General features: G+C 33.1%; 5 protein-coding genes across 5 annotated transcripts; 2 read left to right on the top strand and 3 right to left on the bottom strand.

Moving 5' to 3' along the window:
• The first annotated feature begins 451 nt into the window (after nt 1-451).
• Nucleotides 452-12,695, top strand: LOC106099801 (zinc finger protein 629-like). Its single transcript, XM_013278465.1, has 6 exons — nt 452-702; nt 3,092-3,324; nt 3,442-3,582; nt 4,515-4,834; nt 8,227-8,377; nt 10,380-12,695. Exons 2-6 carry the CDS (start codon nt 3,093-3,095, stop codon nt 10,634-10,636), a joined length of 1,101 nt encoding a protein of 366 aa, XP_013133919.1. The 5' UTR covers nt 452-702; nt 3,092; the 3' UTR covers nt 10,637-12,695.
• Nucleotides 12,696-15,828: 3,133 nt separating this feature from the next.
• Nucleotides 15,829-16,874, bottom strand: LOC106099829 (carbonyl reductase [NADPH] 1-like). The gene has a single exon (XM_013278497.1). The coding sequence runs from the start codon at nt 16,747-16,749 to the stop codon at nt 15,925-15,927; it is 825 nt and encodes a 274-aa protein (XP_013133951.1). The 5' UTR covers nt 16,750-16,874; the 3' UTR covers nt 15,829-15,924.
• A 623-nt stretch (nt 16,875-17,497) lies between these two features.
• On the bottom strand, nt 17,498-20,916 carry LOC106099828 (transmembrane 9 superfamily member 4). Its single transcript, XM_013278496.1, has 9 exons — nt 20,716-20,916; nt 20,254-20,642; nt 20,024-20,179; nt 19,585-19,865; nt 19,171-19,374; nt 18,577-18,994; nt 18,218-18,401; nt 18,000-18,138; nt 17,498-17,925 (listed from the first exon to the last, which is right to left on the bottom strand). The coding sequence occupies exons 1-9, from the start codon at nt 20,722-20,724 to the stop codon at nt 17,825-17,827; spliced, it is 1,881 nt and encodes a 626-aa protein (XP_013133950.1). The 5' UTR covers nt 20,725-20,916; the 3' UTR covers nt 17,498-17,824.
• Nucleotides 20,917-21,325: 409 nt separating this feature from the next.
• Nucleotides 21,326-24,567, top strand: LOC106099891 (neuroguidin). Its single transcript, XM_013278577.1, has 2 exons — nt 21,326-21,466; nt 21,785-24,567. The coding sequence occupies exons 1-2, from the start codon at nt 21,458-21,460 to the stop codon at nt 22,667-22,669; spliced, it is 894 nt and encodes a 297-aa protein (XP_013134031.1). The 5' UTR covers nt 21,326-21,457; the 3' UTR covers nt 22,670-24,567.
• Nucleotides 24,568-24,638: 71 nt separating this feature from the next.
• On the bottom strand, nt 24,639-26,368 carry LOC106099557. Its single transcript, XM_013278127.1, has 3 exons — nt 25,994-26,368; nt 25,148-25,277; nt 24,639-24,875 (listed from the first exon to the last, which is right to left on the bottom strand). Exons 1-3 carry the CDS (start codon nt 26,290-26,292, stop codon nt 24,675-24,677), a joined length of 630 nt encoding a protein of 209 aa, XP_013133581.1. The 5' UTR covers nt 26,293-26,368; the 3' UTR covers nt 24,639-24,674.
• Nucleotides 26,369-26,388: the final 20 nt, after the last annotated feature.

The raw sequence follows: 26,388 nt of genomic DNA on the forward strand, positions 1-26,388 counted from the left end.
GGCGCAGGGGGGCGGGGCGCGCGCCGAGGAAATCTAAGCTCCAACGCTCTCAATCACTTAACTACCTTAAAACTATTCAACAAAATCTACTACGCGACATTGTTAGTTAACAAGAAAAGAAAAAATAAAAAATATAACGCCTTAATGCAGCGATCAATTCGCAGGCAACAGCCGTGATACGTAACGAGGCAACGTAATGCGACACATTAAGAAACCTTACATTTGCCTGCATTAATACTCAAAAGACATTTTTCAGCGCATCCTGAGGCGGCGCAAGACGATGTGCAATTAGCGAACGGTGGCGGTGTGCGGTGCGAGGTGCGGGCCACCTGTCAAGTCGCCGTTTCATCAAATCATTTCTTTATTGCGCAGCCTCCGCCTGACCTGCTCTTTTTTGTGAGCGTTTTGAAAAAAGAACGTTATCGCGGATGAGTCGGGTAGGTCGGGGCGCGCGAGCCTCGTTTCAGTCAGGTGCCAGGCGCCGAACACTAAACACTGTGCCGGCACGCGAGCCGACCCCATACAGCCTTCGCACGTCCACTACGACACAACTTGCAGCTTTTTGAAGTACGTTTTCAAAAGCTCTACAAGTAAAATGAAAATTTATCACGCGTTTGGAATTTATTTGTAGAGAAATAATTTTGTTGTGATCTTCAGCCAGTGATTGAGTGTAATCTGTAGTGCTGAGATTTACCGCCCAAGGTAAGATTCATTTACAATACTTTAAATAATCTGTTGTTATTAATAATTTATATTACGGTGATTTTTATTGTGACTTGAGTTAGTTCAACTTCTAAGGTTATTCATCAATATTCCGCAGCTTGTGTTGCATTTTAATATGTTTTATTATAATAAGATAACTATTGAATATGTTATCATAAACAAAAACAATTCAATTAACGGCAAAAATTATTATGAATACTTTTACTTGATTTTCTCAGGTTCCTCTTAATTTTAAACTGAACTAATTGATTTGCACTGTTTGTTGCAACAGCAATTATTATGCAGATTAACAAATCTGCTTAGTAATTATAATTTTTACAGTCTTAACAATATTGATTTATTGAAATACATCGGTATACTAGTTGAAAGGTAATTTAATAAATAAACTCTTCCCAGTAACATCGTTAATTCAAAAAAAAACTTTATTTTGGTTTCATCTTTAGTAAATTACAAAAAAATACAGGTAATAACAGCCATTACAATTATTAAAGGACAATTAAATTTTAAACAATTCAAACTAAATCATGTATGACTTTGAACATAATATTGGAATATTTAACTAAAAATATCTTATCCTTGAAGTTAAATGAATCACGTAGACATTATTGGCATTTGAAAGACTTTTCATGAAAAACCGTACAAACAAATAAAAAACACCTGAATAAAGGTAAGTATTAAGTTTAAATTATTTCCAACAAATAAACAAATACAAGAAAATCAACTTTTAATATACAACCTCGTTCGCTTTAGATAACGAAAAAAAAGTACATTACATTTAACACAAAAATTTATATTCAAATTAAATGTTTTTGATTACAATTTAATGGTTGATTTCCATTGTTCTAACACTCATATGGTACTATCTCAGCTATCTCAAGGTGAATGATAAGGATGACAATATTTTGTATTAACACTTCGGCAGTGGAAGCCCACTTTCGTGATATTATCTCATACATTCTAGAACTCATTTCTTTATTTGTTATGTCACCGATGTACACGATGAATACTTTCAATCAATAGTTTTAATACTTCAAGGAATGTATTTAGTTCCGTTTCCTAATCAGGTGTCTACTCTTGTGTTGTACGGAACTTAATTGCGGTATTACGATTTTAACTATCGTGGTTCCTATAAAAAAACAACTTAGAAGGTACACAATAACTTGATATACCATACTAAGTTAAGAATGTAGAATCTAAATAAATGTGATATCAATAAAAACGTTTAAAGATAATAACGATTTCGCGCTGTTTGATTTCTTCAAGTAAACACTTGTTCCGATTCCCATCGCACGGTATGAAAAAATAGGTGGCGAATGAGGCCTGGTAATTACCGCACGGCGAACTAATAAAGACTTGCTTTATTGAAACAAGAAATTGCGACACTCAACCCCCGCATAGGCCGGCTCGTTACTCAATTAGTCGTAATAGCGCAATTGCATTCACCTGTTTCGTGTACATTGACAGAATCTTCATTAGCGCTATGCAAAATTCATACAAACAACAGCTTTGTACGTAAACTCACACTCTGTATGTCGATGTTCGTGTAAAATACAAAGATTACGTAATAAATTTTTTTTTTTTTTTTTATTTTACGGAATAATTTATTTGTTAATCTGAATCTTAAATAAACTTGTGTATATCTGACGTGAAGACATCATCAGGATCTATCACAAAATATTATTTAAATAATCTCTTCAGACTATCAAGTATCATGTAAAATTCGCTTTCTTAAAACAAATCAACAAAATCATGTATTCAAACAACACAAAGTCATTATCTCCTACATCTTAATTCCTAATAACCACCATACTACAGTAACGCAATCAGACTAATTTGAAAATTTAGCAAATCATTACTTGATCGTAATCTTGTCACGATTTAGTCGCGTTATGAAGTTAGTTTGACATCGTTCACAAATTCATTCCATATCGTAACACGTTTTAGACTAATGAAGATTGTTTGAGGGCGGCGTGCATTATTAATGCGCGTACGCAGCGGGCGCCATCGTCCACCGCCACCCGGCCGGCCGTCGCTTCCATTATTCTGATTCTTCATTTACTTGATTGAGCTTTTAATGTGATTCGATGTCAAACAAGCGACTGGATTAATCAGACCTAGAGACCTGTCAACAAAAACTCATACCGCAATACGCTTTAATGGCAATGGTCACGTCAAATACACAATTTTATACAAATATTTAGGTGCGCCTCGAAAAAGTATATTAGGAGTATACCACTAATTTACAATGTATTTACATATCAGTATTACCGGTTTGGATTTGAGAATAAAATACGTCGTTTTTATACATACATAGTTTGATACATTAATATTTTATACTCGTATATTAAACAGTTTCCATTTCCTTTAGGATGTCTCGTCACGTACTGCTGTCACGCCTGGCGGAACAGTTCCAGTCGTCATCTCCGCCGCCGGTCCAGCGCTTCTCATCTCCTACGCGAAGCCCCTCTCCCCACTCCCCCGTGTCCCCGCACTCTCCACCACACTCCCCAGATTCCATATCCCACCACCGGCTGGACCTCCTTCAACTGGGAGACATTGAAATCGCGGGCAGAGCGCTTAAGCAATACGCTCGGGCGACTGGTAAAACTTATATATTCTAACAACAACATAACAACAAGAAAATAATTAACAAGTTAACAAGACTACAACATACATCGATTTAATAGGACGAAGATTAATAAAAGTTTGTTGCTTCAGAGTTGGGAGCGCTGATGTACTGCAGTGGGTTGGGCGCGCTGTACGGCGGTGCTGGCGTGTGGCCTCTGCTCATGCCCAGGACCTCGCCACAGTACGCCCTGCCGCCCCTCGACCACATCAGACACACGCCTCCTAGAGATGGTAACTGGACTATTTTAAACGTACTTCATTCAATACATTTACAACACAATTGCTTGTAACGACTGAAAACATCGTGAAATAATTTTATCAATGGAAATAACTCTAATTTCGATAAAGTTAGTGAGGTTTACTACAAAGCGCTGCATTTAAAGAATGCAATGTTAGCAAAAAAAAGTGTCGTCTTTAAGTAAGCAGAAAAAATCGTACAAATGAACACTCATTATGAAACTCGTATTCACCTCGGCCTCCTTACGACTTCTTCTATACGTGCCTCATTAGAATAGCTATCAGTTTCGTTTGCCGATTAATAACTCGTACCACTGATATGCTGTCGTTTACATGTCGTTTACCTCCGCAAGCGGAGCACGCTTACATGCTTCCTACGCGCCAAGGAAAAGCACTTCATGCCTACGAAATGAGCACTCATTGTCATTGTGTTCTTTAAGTATTTAAATTAGCTGTTATCCGTGCGAACCAGTTTCGACGTGACGCCATAGATACTGCTACAAATGAACCTAGATTCCAAAACAATTTGATTTCTTTAAACAACTTTTTATTAAACAACAACTAATTTTAAATCTATCACACTGCAACATTCTTGATTGTGTTCGATGTGGTAAATACAAGTAAATAGACCCGCGAATCAAGCAAATATGTAGTGTATAAGAAAATAAGCTGTTTGTCAGTCAGTAAAATCATTCGAGAAGTAATGTATGAATGTACAAAACATCATTTAATATCGACCGTATTAACTAGGAATTTAATTCTGGTGAAAACACTGACGTAATCAGTCGATAAACATTCGCACACCTGTACAGATTTCATAAGTCTTTTCAAAAACGTCCTATTTGACCCGAATGTCTTTACAATCAACGGCGGGCATCGCGTGAAGAGCGTTAAGGTCAAACATTTACTGTAACTGTTTGTTTTAGATGACGAGGAAGAGCTACCGCTGAATCTCTCCATGAAAAACCGTCAGATTTGGTCTCCGGGCAGCGCATGTGAACGCGAAAAGGGAGAAATAGGAGAAGAATCACCGAGTTATCGATGGGAGAGCAGGGAAGATGATGAGACTCCGTTAGAGTTAGTGAAGAGGTGTCGCAGCAGCCCCGATGATTCCGAGAGAGCGGCGAGCGCTGAACATCGTTGTCCCTCAGCTCCCGTCCCCACATTCCCTCCTCCCGCGCCGACTGGAGACATCAACTTCACTCTTCTACTCAAAAACGAGAACAGAAACGAAAAATCATTCCAGGTATGTCTACAACCTATTTTTATAACACGTCGCCGCCGCAATCGGCCAATAAATAGCGACATCCTTTGACAAGATCGGAATAACTGTACAGTTTCCGTTCGAAATGGTTTAAAATAGCAAACCAGTACCAGCTTCAGTGTTTTTTTACAAATCAAATAGCAAAAACTGCCCTTGTCTTAATAAGTACCGTGGTATCTCGGCGAGACGCGCGTCCCTGCGCGCGCCCGTCGCCCGCCGCTCCTCGGCCGCAGCTCGTCTCCGCGCCATTTTTATACGTTTCATTTTTATTTCCACCGAGTCATTATAAAAAATCCGCATCGGTTTTAATCAAAATTCCAACTTTTAATATCACGGCGAGGCGGTTTATAATTGGAGGAATAATTACCTTGTGTCATACGAAGATAACAGAAGCCATTGCGCCGCTAAATATTAAAAAAAAATACGTACATCGCTATATCGGTGTCATTGGCATTTCTTTGTTTTTACAATTAAATATGTGTTGAAATATACATTAAGTAAATTACCGCCTATTAATAATATTAATGCTTTAAGGATAGTAATTTAAGGAAATCAGAAAAAGGCAGTTTTCGAAGATCTTTGATATCGGTATCTAATATTTAGTTCAGTGTGAATCAGTCACTTAGATATAAGATTAGTCATCAGAGCCATTCAACTAGCTTATGCTGGGTAATTTTTACATTAATTATGGATTTAGCGGTTTTAGTAGCCGCAGATGGCTTAACGGCTAAACTACTGGAGTGGAACCAATCGTCGAATACACAATATTTACAACAAGGACTACAGAAAAAAAAACTACAATTATTTTTAAATTCTATAAAATAAAGTATCAAACAGTTTTAATTAGGAGAGTTTTGATAAGATAAGTTAAACGTATTTATTATACGGTGCGCGGGTTCCGACCTATTTTCCGTTCGTGTTTTGTGGCGGGAAAGCGCGCGAGCGGTATACTTTGGCGGGAAGGGACGCGTGCGCGCCACGCGACTGCGGCACCCCGCGCTCGCGCTCGTTCCAACGCTCCTATATAATTGCCCACACCGGACACATCGCTTTACGTAATTTACATTTGATAGCTTGATAACTCGTGTTACAAAACCCTTCGTCGAATAAATCATTAATGTTACAATTACTATTCTAGAAGTTATCAAATTAACCACAGATGATGATGCCCTTTCAAGGCAAAACATGTAAATTATCTCGTGCAGCGCATTTGCCCCCAAGGGTTGAAGGTGACTACAATTAATACAAGTAATTATAGCAGTAATTCGATTTTCCGAATGTTTGCGGGTGGGCCTTTTTAATTACACGCAAAATAAATAGTACCTACCAGTTTTGAAGTACATACAATGTTCGTAAACGTCTTTTGTCTTGCTTTAGGACCCAAATACTTAAGAATTTATCGATATTTGTAAAGAACTTGTAAAAACTGTTTTACCCACTTTAATCTCCACAATTTTCATTTGATAACAAAACCAGTATTACTAAGACTATGTATGTAATCATTACTTTAGCAAATGATATCGAATTTCGGGTCAATCACCTTTAAAGTAACTGGAAAGGAAGGTAACCTAAAAGGCAATAAATAACCCCAAGACTTTTAACTGCACCTTAACTTTTTTCAATTCGACAGACTCCTTTAAAAAAATGTCCGTCTATGCGCGGGGTACGGCCGATAACCATATGTGGACGGTCATGGCCCAGCACCTGTGTTGTTTATAAGAGAGTCCATCGACGTTATAAAAAGACGAAAAAACTGGTAGTTTTTGTTGGCGCGAGGCGAGGCAAGGCAGGGCGAGGCGATGCGATGCGATTCGAGGCAGCTGCCCCGCCAACTGTCACAGGGGCCCGCTACGCGGATTTGTGCCGCGGATTATCATTCGCCGCATATTTAACAACTAACCAGCCGACTAATGGTTTCACAACTTTCTTTTGTAAAGCAAAATGAAAGTATGAGTCAACATACGCATTTAATGCAATAAACAAAAAATAATTATCCCGAATTATCAAGCTATTGAAGTTATTTAGTATCCCAGTCCCTTGTCGTCACCCATGTTACTTATATTTAATCTTATTTTAAACATCAAACACAAATTGTATAAAACTTTGTATGGTAGTTTAAACAAATCATAGCCGCAGATCATTCTTGTACGTAGTAACGTCTAAACAATGATTTTGTATTTCTCTTTAACAAACAGTTACGACACATACGACGCGATATTACAAGTACCGAAAACATCTGAGTAAATAAATCTAAAAATGTTAACTTTTGTCCAACAAGTATGCGTACTTGTGGACGGAATATTAAAGCAAAGGAATAAGAATTTGTTTACCGACCACGGAGGTACCTCTTCCAAATGTCGCTTTCTCAAACATCATTACGATACAACGTATTGCACTAATAACTCTACCTATTCTAGTTATTAAATTACGTTTGTACATAACACAGTAGAAGAAGAAAACACAACAAAACTCTATAAAGCAGCAAATATTTGATTTATAACATATCCAGATTTAAAGGAATCAATAAAACCTAAGCTTAGGTTTTATTAAAATTAAAAAGTAAAATTACAAAAAATATCTTAATGAATAACTATAATATTTTTCTGATTAAAACAAGGGAATAAACATTGATAATCATACATATTGGAACAAAAGCAAAACACAAAAGACATAATGGATGTTTATTTTAAGAAATGTAGAGCTCTTAAATTGTTAAATTAAAAAAACACAAATAAATCCTAGCATACCAAAAAACCACCCTATGATCTACTAATTAATAGACAGAAAAAAGTACAAGGCATTAGGATTATTACGGAATATCAAAGGAACGTGTAGAAAGGGCCATGTGGTCTGTTATTACAATATTACTGGTTGCCAACAGAGGTGATGGACGGCGACAGGTTACTTGGACGGATAATTACATTAGTAGTATATTTAATTCAATATTCTACCTTGGTAAAGTCAATTGGAAATGAAAGAAAAGTGTTAAATCAATCCTATGATTAATATCTGTAACACTATTGTAAATGCATCCTTAGTATTTGAACATACACATAGTATTTGAACATCTTTGATAAAATTGCATTAGTCTGTATTTATTTCAAGATATTTATGGTAAAATAATGCCCTATTAAATGTTATCTAAAAGCGTGCGCATACCTGAAACGAAACTATCGTACAACTGTTCAGTCGCGAGAAGCACTGCTCGATTTTTAGTTGTGAAAATAACAGTTGTATTGACTGCGAAACAGTCGACAGTCGACAATCTCATAAAGATGTAGGATAGTTTAGTCAAAGGAGTGCGCCCGAATTCTCTGTCATCTTTTTAAAAATTTAAGCTAACAAGTTATCGTAATTTAAAAATTTCTGTCCAGTGCAAGCAATGCGGCAAATGCTTCAAGCGATCGAGCACACTCTCCACTCACCTGCTGATCCACTCGGACACGCGGCCCTACCCCTGCCAGTACTGCGGGAAGCGCTTCCACCAGAAGTCGGATATGAAGAAACATACCTACATACACACAGGTAAACAAAATAAAACAAAACGTTTATAGAAACTAACATACAACCAAACGATGTTCTATTAATCTTCTAATACCACATTATTGCATTTAAATCCGTTCATCCGTTTTGGTAATACTCGGTAGAAAAGATTCATATAAAATTTATTAATTAAATTAGTAAATACCATGTCGATTATTAATTCAGAACAAAGCATTTGCTAAACTATGTTTTTCATCCTTATCTTGGCATAAAAACTGAGAAATGTAACTTGTTAGCTGAGACATATAATCTTCTAACAGTTGAGGCCATTGACACTACAATATCTGTGTTGACTTTTACGTCCGTCTTAATTTCTCACTTTATTCCTTTAAATACAAAATTAAAATAAGTAAAAGGTCTATTGTAAAATTAATTAAAAGTCGTTTAGTACAAAGCTATTAAGAAGCGAGGTTTTACTAGTTTCCCCTCGTACGCGTAATTATAGGTGTACTGTAAAGTTATGTCACTTACCGCTGTTATTAGAGTTCAACGCGTTGAAGTTGTATTTGTGAATAATTCGTGTGGAAAATGAATTATTTAATTGCAATGAATCGTAAGACTCTGTCGAGGAGTTTAATTAATAAAGTAATAGAATCTGTGTGCCAATTATCGTATTTCTTAATTTTCTATTTGTTTTATGAAAAACAAAATTACGAACGTCAATTTTCAATTTATTAAAATATAAATATGAAGTTAAGGAGCGTAAAAAAAACTAGTAACATCCAAATACAACAGATACCGCAACGTAGCACAGGTTAAACATATAAATGGGGTGTAATTATATTTTCGTCGGTGAATCGCGGCCGGTTTACGCGGTAATGAATTGTCAATGAGCAAAAAACATGAATCGACTACGAGCTGCCGGACCGCGGCCGCTCGAATCATCTTGTCTGAGGTCGCGATTAATATAAGCATTGTCCATACTTCGATACTTATTTATTATAATTTGCCTTAAATTTCACAATTATTCAGTTTTTTGTATTATTGGATAATATAGCTACCACGTCATGAACATTAGTTTAAATGTTTTAATTGTTAATTTTATTAAAACAGATAAAAGCGGTGCTTCATACTTTTCCTATAAAAGTGTAGTTTTAAACTATGAACTACTTTATTTACCTAACTTGTACTTAAAATCTCAATGAACTGTAGATAACTAGTTTAGGAGTTTAAAAGTAAAATTATATTCGAATAAAAACGACAAACTTACCTTAGTTTTATTTTATGAAACGACTATTTAGGTCACATGCAACTTCATCGAAAACATGTTCTTGCGCCGTTCTTTACTGCACCGACAATATTATTTTTATCGGTCGGGAAGACGAATTCAGGTGTATAAAAAATAGTTTGCGTACATATTGTCCGTCGTCTGCGACATCTCGTCACGTATGAACGGCGCGCCGAATGATTTACTGCACCCGTACATGGGCCCCGTCCTCCGATAAATGCATCATGATCAATATTCCGAAATGCGGTTCGTCTTGCAATTAGCCGCGCAGCCTTCACAGACCTTCGCGCGGCGATCACTGCACAAACAAAAAGTGCAGTTAAATCCTGTTCCATCTATAAAATTGCATCGGTGCTTTTTTCAAGTTATTTTATCGACGTCTCGCCGCGGGCATTTGTCAAACTAGTGACAGCTTACGTGAATATTTGCATCGGTAATCTATTTTTTAATGCCTTTTGATTAAAAATAATTATTAGATTAATTAATAGTTAAAGGTCGGAATAACTTTCTAGCAATCAATAATAATTAGCATTTGTTATAGTAGCATTTTTTTTAAACAACAAATAACAATATAATTGGACTCGAAGAAGAACGTGGAATTTTTGTCCTACATTCTATTTCTGGTGTAAAATGTTTTGATGTTACCTTTTTTAATCTAATTTAATTTTAAATGTTTGTTACTCTTAAAAATTGTGTCGCACTCCAGATGCAATTATAAAAATAATTTTATACCTAACAAAATAACATTTGTTGCAGGCGAGAAACCACACAAGTGCGTCGTGTGTTCCAAAGCGTTCAGCCAGAGTTCGAACCTGATCACCCACATGCGCAAGCACACCGGCTACAAGCCTTTCTCATGCGGACTCTGTGACAAGGCGTTCCAGCGCAAAGTCGATCTCCGCCGCCACAGGGACTCCCAGCACGCGGACTCCTTAGACCCACCGCAAGCACAAACACGGTATAGATATTACGAAGACTCACCAACTCCGCTTACCCCACTTATCAGTAACTAATTTTTTTTTAATTGTTCAAAGAAAAGTTAATTTCCTCTGCCACACGCCTGTAATAACACTTTGTTATTTCTGATTGGATGGATGAATGAGAACATGTTTTTGTACATGAGTTTCGGCAGTGGCACTTCCACTATCGTAATATTCATTGATGCACTAGTGTAATAATATTCTGAAAGTGTATGTGACTTGCGAAAATCGATAGAATGGGTTCTTTTCATAATAGATTCATCGTTTAAAAAATACGTAAATTATTGAAAATTAACCTAACATATTATTCAAAAATGGCAACATTTTATTTGCTTAACAATTATTCGATTAATATTTATTAATCTAAAAGAATTTTAAAGTGTAATTTTTACGATTTACATGTAAGTGAAATTGTTAACAAACGGTAACCAAAGAGTTTTTGAACAATACTAATGCTTTCACGTATACTGTATCATTTAAAGGCTTTTGTATAATAACAGTAGAAGTCGTCCGTTCAAATGGGACCCAACTTGTATGGATACCAATCCGTCCTAGTTTATGTGATATATTTACGAATAATTTTATTGTACTTTAATTTATTTCACATATAAATATTTCTGATATGATCATTTGAATTTTATAAAGAGTGTAGATAACTGTAGGTACTTCTTTAGTATTTAATAAGATATCGACGTAAAATAGTTATTAATTTAAATAAGAAAGCTTATAAATTGGTCTGAAATTAAGATCAATAAGTGTACATATTATTGTAAAATGACTGCAAGAGTATTGTTATATCTGCGCTTAATTACTTTAACGTAATATCAAAATAAGTAATAATAGAATAAGTTTTATAATAAGTAAGTTAAAAGTAACATTTATATTGTTCCTGTGTCGTTTTTTGATCCTTACATACTAGCCGAGTTTAAACAAGTACAGCCATAATGGGTGTTGCCAGCTAATAAACTAGAGGGGGGAGGATAGCTAGCATTAAATAATCTTATTCGAAGTAGTTTTTACATCTATTTTACATTTTTCAATTCTATAGGGGGCAACCTAATCCTCCTCCTGACGATGCCCATGATAAACACATAATATTAGCAATAGTTTACCATTGGATTTGTTAATTTAGTAATAAACTAGTTTTGTGTTGATAATCACTAACTACGCTTGGATCAAAGTGTAAGTAAATAGTCTAGTAAAAACCAAAGTAAAGTGTATTGTAGTCTAAAGTGAAACGCTTTATTTATTAAATTTAGTTGACGCAATGTTATATAAAACGAACGCTTCATCAGTCATTTACATGTAATATTTTAAGTATTATTTTTAAGCAAATTGTACGATTTATAATAATTTTAATTGCCTTAAATGGGACTATATGCCATTACTTGAGTAAGTTTTGTATAAGCACTGTTTGATATTTAATATTGTGAATTACCATTTCGAAGCTACCATCTGGTTACCATTATAGGAGTCGGTTACCACAAGTTATGTGAGAAAGCGAATAACAAATTTTAATTGAAAGGGAATTCGTATCAATGCTATAAATTTGTTCGAATCTAGATAACCTGCATTTAGGATAGATTGATAATTTTTAGTCATGTTCGATAAGACGAATATTTTAAAGTACGAGGCTGTTTGTAGAAAGGCTGCACAACTGTATATTAGTAGCCTGTAAGATAAAAATTGTATTACTAAGTTTACTTTTTTCAAGTTTTGTGAGAAAAATTACTATGTTTAAGATATATTGAAATGTTTTCTTATCCTGATGGTGTCAAGTTTGAAGCTACGCATGATATGTAGATAACGGCTAGAACACCAAAGAAAATCAACATCTATGTTTATTTATGTGTATGTAAACATGTAAGGATAATTACGTGCAACAGTTATCACTGTATACGCTGAACATTCCACTTCAGAAATTGTCATATTGCAAACTGCACGGTTAAACCGATGTCTTGCCTTCACGTTTGAATATTAATGTACGTAGAATATTGCAAATAGACGACACAAAGTTTCGTCAAGATTGGTTATTTTAATAATAATTTTTAGTTCATTAAGGCCAGTTTAATATAAATATTTATGAACAGTATTTTTTGATTTTTTTTTTTACCTACCTTAACAACATCTAGATCCAACAAAGAGTTTATTTTAACACAGTCCATCTCAAAGATATGGGTAATAAGAATTTAGATAAGCCAGAAAAAAATTCTGAAAATTCCAATAGAAAGGAACTAAGCAAATTATTTCTTATTAGTAATTATTTTAAACCACAAAATATAAAAACTTGTGAACCCAAGCACAGCACTCACAGGTCTATTAGACTAAAACCTATGTACTATTCCAATAATAACGAATTAAAATAATTTTACATACTAAAATAAAAGTATAATAAAATTACAAGTGGGACCTAAGGCCAGGTGTTTACCATAAGCATTTTTAATCACAATTTAAAGTGCTGGTTTTATAGCGTACTTAGAGGTGATAAAAAACGTCATCAGGAATCATATATTCCTTTAAAAATCCCAGCCTCGATAAGTCGGCCTGTTGACGTATAGGCCATTTAAATATTTTATGGAATAATAATTTCACTTAAATAACAAAACTAATATATCCGTGTTAATATTACGTAAATACTGAGTATTCACAACAAACAATCAGAAATAAATGCAGATAATGCCATATTCTATTTTCCACTGCATATAATCACGATGCATAAACCTAAGTAATTCAAAAGCTTACTTACTTCTACTATAATTAAAGGGTGTTTTCGTATCATTTAGACAAAACAACTTTCAACATATCCATTGGTCGTGTTCTATGTATAAAACAATCAGTAGATAGACTTCGTCTACTTAAATAACGCAATGAAAACAAACAATTACGAGATATGACCAACACATTACGGACAAGCTTTCCCGCAATCCATTTGAAATTAATAGTGTTTGTCGTAGCATTTTCATTTCATATCCAACTGTAATATAGTAATGAAATCAAAATACCGACGCTCGCGTGTTCTTGATCAATTACTTTATGCAATAAAGAGAAGCTATTGTTTTGAACACCATGATGTGAAAGTTATACAAGCTTTAATGAAAATATGATGGAATGGGTATGATATCTGCCTCTAAGCAATGATCCAGGATTGTCATTTAGGGGGGAGCGAAGTTTAATTTAACTACGATTAAATACTGATTACTTACGAAAAAAAAATTGCCTCTTATGTTCCAAGTACTTATCGAATACATTCCTGGTAATGTTTTACATGTATTCTTTATATAAAGTACAAACGTTTGCGTTTAAAAGGTTTCCCAGTTGTCATTTGTTATATTGAATTAAGTAGTAAGCTTCCGCTTACCCCTTTGACTGCCGCCATTACGATTTTTGTAATACAGCTAAGTAGGGATAAAGAAACAATTGAATCCGTATAAAGAGCTGCACTCGCATTGGAGAATCCTTAATGAGATTTATTACGATCTAGGAAAGATGGCGACCCGTGCGTTAAAGCACATAAGTCGTAACAAGATAGAAATCTTATAACAAATTACAGTTTTACACATCGTGTCTCAGGTGTGAGCGTCGTAGGCGCAAGGGTTCGAACACTTGACTTACATGTCGTGGGTTCGAATCCCGCCATGTACCTATGTGATTTTTAATTTTTCAAATTTTTCAGTTTTTCCTACGGTAAAGAAAAACATCGTGATGCAACCTGCACATATCGGCGAAGAAATTCAAAGATATGTGTGAAACCAACCAACCCGCACTTGGCCAGCGTGGTTGACTATGGCCTAGTCACCCAACTCCGAGCCCCTCGGTGGACACGTATAGTGAGCTGGTGATGATGGTGATGATGACATCCTGTCTTAAAGGATTTCACTTTATAAGATACATACCTTATTAATTGTAATTTTACTTTCTCTTATAAAAATCATTTCTCTAACTCTCTACGCATGTTAAAACGATATTCTTTGCGATCAAGAAATTTTGCGTTTGGTAGTTTATGATTTTTTGATATAAGGGTCCCAAGTTTGTTTGATGTGTAAATTCCAGTGGCTATCGAAGACTCCATGACAGAGCAAATGTTTTTATGTTTTACATGAACATGTATTTCTAAACACAAGTCTGTAGCTGTTGTTATTGAACAATATTGACATATGAACTCGTGTTATTCTCTTCTCGTTTCCGATAAGATTATGATAAGCACGAACGCGGGGACATTGACTGGGAATTATATACACACTAAGAATATTTCTTCTTAAGCTACTATTTAATAAGCCCTAAAACTGGTATGCGCTGTTCACATTTGGCCAGTATAGTTGGACAGCTGTGACGGCCAATCATAGATTGTATGGACTTACTGGTGCGACTTAGAGTTCACACTATGCCAGTTGATTTCCAGTCCAGTTATTGAGCGTTATTGACCCAGTTGGTCACTGGCAGGGTGTGAAACGCGCATTAATTGGTATTCTAATTGGTATTGACATTCGACTTACTTGTATAAATGCACAGTGATTTATTACCGACACCCTACGCTCGCTAATTGCTGAATAAATACAATCCCCTCGGCGCTATTTTACACTTTAGACCCCTTTTGCACTAAAGGACTATTACATTATTTAAAGACGTAACCGCGGCAGTGGAACTTCATTGCAATAAACTAAGTATGTTTGTATATCTTATTTCAATATAGAAGAAATTAAGCAATTTGGGAAAACGTCAAAATACGTAAATGGCTTTTTTAATTAATTTGTAAAAAATCGGAGAAAAAGTGAAATGATATTTGGTAATAGGTTTATACATTGAATTATTAATTATAATTAAATTATTGTATGGGTTATATGTTGACCAGGAATATAAAAACATTCGCTATATTGCGGTAAAATATGGAACTAATTTCTTCAAAAGTTATACAAAAAAAAACATACAGACGAATTGAGTACCTCCTTCTTTTCAGAAGTCGGTCAAAAAACGAATAATAGAATGAGCGCAAAACAGTCTGAAGTTAAAATTGAAGATGGCTCTGAAAATATATTCAAGTAGCCCTTTCCTTATTTAACAATATGAACAGTAAAATTATTAACAGATAAGATTGGTATCATATTAAAATATATTGAATTTAAATATTCCCAAATAACATAAAAGTAACTTTTGATATATATAAGTACTGTTAACACTTCTTATTAGAAAAATAATTTTAAATCCTTAGAGATGGGAATAAAAACAAGTTTAGCTATAATCTGTATATTAATTACATTTTTAGTGTGTGTGTTACACAAAAATATATCACAGGATATTAGCAACAACTTGGCATTTAGAAATTATTAATCATCCCAATTAACTTGGTGACAATCATGCCACACAAAAGTACCTTTTAAACTCTGAGGTGCTTCTAAAGCTAAGAAAAGTGGAGCATATGCCCCACGCTCTGGTGAAAAGTCCCCCATGCCATTTGTCATATCAGTTTTAATAAACCCTGGATGAACACAATTGATTGATACATTTTTACCCTGTTCATTGAACTCACGTTGCTGGACAAAAGTTAAAGCGGACAGTGCCACCTTTGACACTTTATAGTCTCCATAATGGCCAGCAAATGATATATAAGAGTTTCTGCCGTTCTTTGCTGCTTGCAGAAAATCATCAATAAACTGTAAAATCTCATCCAAACTCAGATCTTCTTTAATCAATGTGTCTAGCCAGTTTTGCTTTCTGATGTTTGAAAGCAATCCCCAATCACTGCTTATATTAATAACGCGAGCATCATCTTTTAAAAGTGGATAGATGATTTTTGATATCGTTAGCAAACTGTAAAAATTTGTATCCAAAAGTTTTTTTGAATCTTCATAGGAAGTTATAGGCTTATCGAAATCTAAAACGCCAGCATTATTCACCAAAATGTCTATCCCTGAGTGATGTTTATATATATACTGTGCAAACTCTTGAACACTGGTTTCATTTGTAACATCCAAGATGTGAAACAAAGGTTTTAATCCTAAGTTTTCCAATTGTTTGATGGCTTGTCGACCTCTCTCTTCATTCCTAGCTGTAAGGTACACAGCTCCATCATATTTGTAACATAAACCTTTAACGATTTCGAATCCTATACCTTTGTTGCTTCCGGTTACTATTGCTACTTTGGTGTTCATTTTGTATAAAACAAGTTAGAAATAATACAGGTAAAACATACGAGACATACTACGCTGCAAAAATAAATATTTATTTTCTTGACATTTTAGCGCCGTGTGATTTTGACGTTTCGTCACAATTAGAATTAGGGTTGTCGATTGTATTAAGTTATCGTTTTTTCATTCAGTCGATGTTACGGTTTTTCTTTCAAATACAGTACCACAACTTTATGGTTTCTTTTAAACTTAAAAAAATCTTATAATGCATCTAAACGTGTAATCTATTTAACCACTGTCTTTCTTATTAACCTGGGTCAACATTGAAAATGCTTAACAAAACACTAGTTATTTAAGACAAAGCAGGATAAAAATAATACGAATTTAGTAAAAAAAAATGGATATTCAAGATTCATCAGAGACATTTTATAGAGTTATCTACATGTTCACTATTATGCATGTACAGTCGAAGAATTTAATTTGCTTACTACTTAGAGTCGGAAAACAACAAACTCTTACTAATTTGGGTAGTATGCCGCTATTACAAGTTATCCAGTTAGCAGCATAGTAATAGACAAACAATTGACTGAATTAGTCGGATATAAAATAACTGCTCTCGATTGCATGTTAGTATATAAAATGTTGAAATATTCCTGTTGCCGCTGTTGCTTTATGCATGTATTGAAATCAAAAATCCCAATAACCCTTTGAATTTTAGAATATGGTTGTGTTTAGAAGTAAAGACAATTTAAATTAATTCATTTTATTTAAATGTTGCAAGATATTCTATTTACTTTCTAAAGATCTTAATCTTTCGTTTTCTACATACATTTATTCAAGAGTGATCCATTTGCTAGGTTTTTTAATTATATTTCGGATTAAAGGATTTCAGAATGAGAGTATGTTATTAGAGTTTAAGCCAACTTAATTAATTTATTACAAATAAATCACAATCTTCAACTATTTACAAACAAAGTAATCAGCAAATGACCTTTGATTTAACACACAGAATCAACACAAGTTTATAAAAATAGTGACTCTTATCATACTCAATTTAAAACATACATTTTCTAAAATAAATGTGCTAGAAAATAATAACTTAATCAATTTTTACTGCTGCGTAAATTTTCCTAATGAATGTATAAGCAGCGAAAAATCCTATTGTTCCAGTCAATAACCAAAAGGTTAACACCATAAGACCTGCAAAATAAAAAAATATAAGTAAATAAAAATGAATAATCTGTCGATTTAACTTAGATTTTTGTTCATATTACCTGTGTAACCAATGTATAACAAAGTTGGTATGAATTCAGTGATCTCCAATTTCGTAAAGAAATAAAATATTGCATATATTAAGATGTACACACTGGATCCTCCGGAAATAATAAAACTTTTCCACCACCAATGGTAATCCTGAAAAAAAAAATATTTTAAAATTGATATGTAAGTAAAAAATTGTAATCGTAAATTTTATTATTTATATAATATTCACCTCTCCGCAAAGTTGGAAATAAACCAGCACAATTGATATTTGCGAAACAGATATCACCAAAATGCAAAATACCAAGAATAAAAATCCAAATAAATAATAAAATTGATTTTCCCACAGAGCATTAAAAATGAAAAACAACTCTATAAACACAGCCCCAAAGGGAAGTATACCAGCCATCAATATGCTGAAAACAAATAACAGATTAAAATTTTGTTGAGGGGTTTTATTAATTCAAATTAAAAGTGAATGGTTACTAGAACTCGGAATTTGTGTGGAATAATTACTAGAAATTGGTGTGGAATTGTCGCATGTTTAAATAAAATGATTGAATTAAAAGTGTATAAAAAATGTTTTCTTACCAGACAAATACATTCATATACCAAACTTGTTCAGGTACTTTTCTTGGAATGAAATTAGTCCTTACAGGATGTTGAAATGGTTGCTTTCTGCATCCAAAGTAGTAGCCAAAATAAACCAGAGGCAATGATATGCAAAACCATAGACACAATAACGCCATCATAGTCGAAAATGGTACTGCGCCACTTGAATGTTTTCCCATTATGAAGAAATTCAAAAAGAAACATGTTCCAAATACAATAGCTGGGTAAAGAGTGGCTGTAAGAAATGCTGCTTGCCTCCATTGCTTTCCTTTCATAGTGTTGTACAGACGAGCGGAATAATACCCAGCTATAAGACCCATAAATACATACAAGAATATAGCAGCAGTCATAAGTGCACCCCGACTCGCTGGAGATAACATACCCAACATAGCAATAACTGTAACAAAATTGTCAATTAAAACAAATTTATTTTATTTAAACTAGTATGTACATAGGTAAGAATTCAACCATAATAAATATTATGTGTTTATTAAACTACCTCAAAAAGGGGTACAAAGTTCACATAAAAATTAAAAATACAAGCAAAATTATTATTAAATAATAATAACTTACATATAGTTATCAGGGCCATTAAGAAGATTTGTATTCCACTGCCAATAACAGCTGCAAAGAGCATTCTCTTAGGTGGTGGCCTAAAAACATCACCATGTACTAATTTCCAACCAGTTTCCTCCATCATATCATCAATACCTTCATCTGAATTATATCGTGCTATATCTCTTCTCAATGTTCTGACCATAATCATTGTTAATATACCTAAAACAGAAATATGTTTTTTACATTGACATTATATCCAAAAATATATGCGAAACTCAAAGTAAAGAAAGTTTATTATTAACAATTTTAAATGATTTATAAAAGTACTTATTTTTTTTAATCAGTAGTGGGCCTCATTGGTATTTAAATATTTCGCCAATGTTAAGGTTGAAGATAATTGAAAGTAAAAGTACTCAATTTGAAACCAACCTGATAGAAAGAATAAAACCACAATTGAATTGATTATAGAGAACCAATGGATTTGAACATCTTTCATGCCTAAGTATATGTCCCATCTTGATGCCCAGCCTATTTCGGACTCTCCCCATTCCACAGCATATGTAAAATAGAGCTTTGTTCCAGTGTCCTCATTAACTAGCTGGGGTTTTGCATCAGATGCAAATTGACAGGAAAATTCATCATTAAATGTCAATTCATCTTTGTCTACAGAATATGTCTCCATTTCGAAACCCACAACTCTGTATGAATCTCTAAAAAGTAATTGCCTTTCAGTATTATAAAACAAATGACAATCATACATAATAAAAAAAATTAAACAATAGACTTTTTGTCTTGTATAAATGAAAGAAAATTAAAATAGGTAACATGTAAAGAAAAGTGAATGTTTTAAATAAACTGTGAAACTTACTGACTGTACTTGTGGTATTTGAGTAGCAGTTTCAAGTGGTTATGAATAAATGCTTTTCCTTTAGACATAAAGCCTAATCTGTAACCTTGTTCAATGGTCTTTTCTGAAGTCTCACGGTTAAAAACTCTTGTAGCCACTGGTAAATTGTCAACCAACCTAAAACAAAATTGATTTACTATTGTTTACACTTACATGTAAATAATAAACAATAAATTATATTGCTTACTTACAAATGTACAAAGTACTCATGTTCTATTCGACTTGCAACCTCTTCTGATTCTTCTACACTCCAATTCATTGGATCATTTTGTTTATGGCACAAGAGTCTACATTTAACATTTTCAGCCATATGCACATCGTAAGGAGTATCAACTATTCGATCACCTCTCAATACTTCACCCAGGTTTTCTGATTTATATGTAAAAGACCCATTTTTTGGTAAACACAAGGGCAGTGAATAATATTCATACGGTAATTGTGTATGAATGCTGGTCATTTTAACAGCTCTTACTTCAATTCTTTGTCCTTTCTTAAACTCCACTGGAGCCACACCGGGTACATAAAATCCATTACTAAATAAAACTAAAGTAAAAAAGACAAGGGACAGCGTTAAAGGAGCCTGAAAGAAAAGGAATATTTAAGTATATAAGTTAGTTTTTATATATTGTAGCTTAGGTGTTGCAAATACGTACCGTAAACATATTTACAACAGTAAAACTACTCGTCAATCAGAATAAAAAACGCGTCCTTACAAAATACATTTTCTTATTTTGTACCATTTATTAAGTATTGAAGATATAATAAGTTAAGATTTGACTTTAGGATATTCCAGGAGTATTTGGAATGGATATAGGAGGAGAATTTTATGGAGTCACAAAATGTCAAAATTCAAATGTCAAATTGTCAATAAAAATTGTCGTTGGTTGTTGGTTTCACAGAGCAAGGTTCTTCCATTATTATTTAAATATTAGCCTTCTGGGAAACGTTGACATATTTTTTAACAACGAGAAGCGAATTACTGGACCTTAGCTAGCACAATACTTATGTAAATAGTAGTTATTTACATTTGATTAGTTTAAAAGTTTGCTAAATCCAATCGACCCATAATTTTTAATTTCTTCCAAAAACCGAAGCCAAGTGTCATTTCAATTTCAATTTAATGTATTTATAATCTGTGGTGGACGCATGGCATGGTCATGGTGGATCGAAACGCGTCGACTTTTAGTTAATGTTTTTTTTTTGTTTTGTTTGTGTTTAATGAATTGAATTTCTTTAGATAACAAATAATACATGTGAATTTAACTAATAAAACATAAATCGACCACAATCTAATACAAATATTGACTAGAAACGAATTCTTAGAAACAATATTTTAATGCTACGAATATTGTGAACCGTGAGGTTAAATTTAACAGCTATCAAAATCGAAGCAAGATGGTTCAGGTAATTGGTCTTTGTACTATTACCTTTGCTGTAGTTCAAATTATATTTTAAAGTACTATTATTAATATAACTACATTACAAAGTAAAGTATTTTCATCTTTTCATTAAGTTAATTAAAACTTTTTATCCTTATACTTTTATGGTCGATCTTTTTTATTTAATTTTAGTGTAAAATAGTAAAGTACGTAAATTTGAACTGATATTTCCTGCAAAAAATTATGATACAGCATATTATATCATATTTTAGTATAGTTTTAAACCAATGCATCATTTTTTTGTGCTAATATGTAAAGAAAGTTGAAAATAAATGCTTTGCAGGCAATTGAAGAAACTGAACATCCTGATCTACCTCAAGCGGTGCGGCTGTTCAAAGAGATGAACACAAATGTGCAGCAAGTGTCGCAACTCATAGACAACATGTTAGTCCGAGTCAGAAACGGTGAACTATCCACTGACAAAGGATTGAGTTTTCTTGAGATGAAATATCAAATGTTACTAAGCTATTTAATCAATTTAACATATATTGTTCTCCGTAAATGTTCAGGTGAAAGGATTGAATCTGATCCATCTATTGATAGACTAGTTGAAATAAGGACAGTATTGGAGAAAATTCGTCCCATAGATTCTAAGTTAAAATACCAGATAGACAAACTAGTGAAGACTGCAGTCGTTGGCTCAGTTACTGAAGATGACCCACAGTCATTTCGTGCTAATCCTGATAACTTAGTAAGTAAAATAGATGATAATGACAATACCAGTGATGAAACAGATGATGAAGAATCCAGAAAAGAAAAAAGTAGTAAATCAAATATTTATGTTCCTCCAAAATTAGCAGCCGTACATTTCGATGAGAGCACTTCAAAGGTTGAAAGTGATAAGAAAAACAAAGAGAGGTCAAAGAAGCAATTCCTTAATTCTAGTGTTATGAGGGAACTTCGTGAAGAGTACTCAGAAGCACCTCTAGAAGTGACCACAGGGAATCATGTAAAGCATTCTATATCTAAATATGAGCAAGAAAAGACTGAATATGAAGAAAACTATCTAACACGTCTGCCTGTTACTAAAGCTGAGAAGAATCGTAGGAAAAAACTAACAACCGTGGGTGTGCTTGCTGATGAGATAACGGGAACTAGACAAACATCTAGGAAACATAAATTGAAATCCAAAAAAGGAAAAGGTTTCAAAAGAAGGCGTATTCATTGAAATCTGTTTAATCACTTGTATTTTTAATGTAATAAAAATAAAATATAATGTAACATAAAGCTATAACATAAATATTAATAAACTCTGTTATGAAACCAGGTACAATATTATAAATTTAACAAACAGTACATAAACTAAGATGATTTGCAGGTAAAAGGATAGTGTATTTTATAGACTATATTTTGCTCTGTTTTAAAAAGTTTTAAATTTTAAAATCATTATAGAGTGTTGGAGCTGACTTGATTGAAAAATTATTTTGTTACAAAGTATAGCTTCATCAGTTACACAGGTTAATTATTAATAAAAAAAATATCCTACAAATACAAATATTACTTAATTTTGAAGTTGTTCTTGACTCAAATGAATATTAATTTAATACTCAGGTTAATAGCAATATTTACTTGATCACTATTGTCTTATAATTGTGCGACAGAAAAATTTCATATTCATTTTTTTATTAATATTTATTACGATTTTATAAAAGGCAAGTAAAAAATAATTCTAACGAATGTTTGATAGAAGAGGTTAAGTAACGTAAACATTGATTTCAAGTTTTTATAATTATTTTTATATGACTTCCAAAATACTAGGTTACCCAATTTTTTAAATTTTGTTCAAATTTTTTTGTTATATAACAGGTTTTTGTGCTTGCTATGATAAATGGCAAAATTATGGTTTAACTTTGTTATGTTATAATGTTCTTATTTTTTTATTTATAATTTTTTAAGCACATCACATGAAGAAAGTATTTTCTATAAAGATGATATTCTACGAAGATTCCTATAGTTTTTATTAATAGCATGGACATGTGAAAAGTAAAAACCAATACAGTATGTTTTGTATGCAGATAAAAACTTAAATATCTTCTATCAATAATTATTTATTAATATTGGATTCTGAAATTAAGAAAAATTGTGTTTAAAATTGCATATGATTTGTATTTGAGAACTTAAATTGTAAGGTATGTTTTTGATATTGACTTCTTTGAGCAATAGTTTAGTTTTTCATGTTTGTTTTTTTAAATTTTCTTTCAAATTTCAATTTGACGATTAGTGTTATGAAAAAAATCAGCTTACTTATTTTTATTATAGAGTTATCATTTTTCAAACTACATAAATATGTTATAATAGCTTGATTGTAAGCGATTATCAGAATTTGAATTATTGCATAACAGTACATATATAAAAATTAAAGAAGATATATCTGAAGATAAACCAATTCTGTGTTGATAGCTGCAGCTAGATTAATTATCGAGCTTTTGTAAACATACAAATATTAACTATACAGCAGATTGTATTATATAATAATATACATTTATATGTTTAACATAAATTAGCTCAAAATACAAAACCATAATTTTAGTTTCAGTGATATATGTGACAACGATTACTTAAATTCTGAAGGGACTTTTTATTTTACGAGATTTTATACAGAATACAATCATTATTATTTTATTAGAAAGATTTCTAAGTTACTGTTTTGTATATTATTTTATTTTTATTTAAAAACGATTGAGACACAAATTTTTCTAGAATCACTTATACTCTATTATGGTTTAACACCTATTCATTACTTTTTAAAAAAGGTCTTTGATTGTAACTGAAGAATTGTTTTCTATAAGGCTTCTTATCATTATTATTGAACTTATTTGTCAGAGGCGTGTCGTAATTGCCTAAACCTTAATTTATAACAGTTTCAATTATTGTAATTGTTTTACGTTTTTTTCTAAGGAAGGTTTTTGATTTTAGGTGAACGTAAAATTCGTTTATCAACAGTTCATACAATAGTTGTTTAGTTTTTGTATTGTTTTTTTTTAATTATCGATTATAATTAAAAAATGTTGCATGATTATAAACGTATGTTAGTTTTTTGATTTTCGTAAGTTGATGTTTTGTTTTTTTTTGTTCTCTTGATTTCTTTAATTTGTTTTTCTTTTGTATTTGTAACAACTATTGAATAAAATATCATAAAAACAATCATTTTATTTTATTTATTCAACAATTTTTTATAACCTGGGAAAATCTTGGAGGCACGTGGCAGGGTCAAATGATTGGTATCGTTTTAGTCGCATCTTTCGGATGTGGTCTATAGGAGTATGTGTGTCCAGGCACTGATAATCTCCGCGCGGGGGCGCTGTTCCATAGTTCTGAGTTAATTGCGAGCATATGACCCGATTCATTAGCCATATTGGAGACGGCATTGTGATCTACAAATTAAAAAATACGTAAGTGATATACACACAAGCTAGGTTTGGCCTAAGAATATATGGATGGATTACGTAAAAGGTCACATGATCACGAAGGGTGAGACTACAGAGATGAGAGACGATAGTTCGGGACAGTACGTGAGTGGGATAAGGACAGGTAGATGATAATGTAATCACATTTTAATAGGTTAACTAATTTTTTTTTCTACATTTGTACAGTTACGTGACTACATGGCTAAATCTGGCTTTCAAATTAAATTCTGTCAAGTTACCGGTTTTAGCACAGTCGGATAAGGATTCCTGTAATCAGCTTGTTGGGTGGAAAGATAATCCATTACTCCAAAATCAGGCGGCAGTTGCGCCAACCCGGCTGTTTTCATAAGTCTATTTCGACCTGGAGTACTAAAAATCGAAATTTAGTGTGATGATAAAAAGGTCACAAATACTTGCAGTTAATTCGACCTTATCAATCTTATTAAATAATTGACGGTTTGAGCCCACTTTACAACTTCAATTTCAACCGTTCAGTTATATAATGTGTGATACGGGCTTCAGGTGTAGCAGTAAATTAAGCGCCAATTTGATAGTTCTTCGACAAGAGAGCACTTGTTACGAAAGTTCCATGTTGAAGTCCTAGACTGTATATAAATGTTTATGATTACAAAGTTAGTTTGAAATTTACTGTTTGGGAATGTGTTTTTTAAGTCAGTTCAGTACTAAACTGAAACTAATAAACAAAATGTTAAAAGATACGAGATCTTATTACTTGGGTTGTAACGGAGGCCATTTTAACGGAAGCGAATGCGGAGGCGATGGGCTTCATCTCTGCAGAAGCGGAGGTTAACGGAAGCGGAAGCGTAGGTCAATAATACAATATTAATTGCGATTTATTAAAGGAAAAAAACTGAAGGTACGTTAGTTAAAATACAGATTGGAAAACGATAGGTAATCGCTCCATTTGCGTTAAAGATGTAAATTAACCTTTATAACTCTACACAAGAAATAACGGAAGCGGAAGCGGAGTTAATATTTTTTGCGGGACACTTGCGAAAGCGGAGTTCTGTTACAACCCTACTTATTACCTAACAGACTGGAGAGTTTTAGATTTTTCAACTTACTCAGTGCAAGGATATGAAGTGAAATTAACTAGTGGTTTGTAAATATAAACGGGATCCTCTCTCATAAAAACTTCCTGCAGCATATGTCCAGTTTCAGTTGGACCGACGCCCTGGTCATAGCTACCCAGACGTAAATATGTACTCAGGTGATTGCTCAGCTGATCACGGTACACGTAATTATCTTTTTTCTCAGCCAATACCGCATATTCCCAGTGCTCAACCTTCACGTTTGGACTATATCTGTTTTTACAAAACAAGATTTGGTGTGGCTTTTTCGCCATGGGATTTTTAGTCCGCATTTTTAGTGTATTTTAATGTTAGCAAAATATAAGAATAATGTGTGCAAAATTTATTTTCTTGTATGCCGTTAATGATTTTTTTAAATTGCCTGCCAA

This window comes from Papilio polytes, unplaced genomic scaffold (genome assembly GCF_000836215.1).
Source record: "Papilio polytes unplaced genomic scaffold, Ppol_1.0 DF824102.1, whole genome shotgun sequence".
Taxonomy (NCBI): domain Eukaryota; kingdom Metazoa; phylum Arthropoda; class Insecta; order Lepidoptera; family Papilionidae; genus Papilio; species Papilio polytes.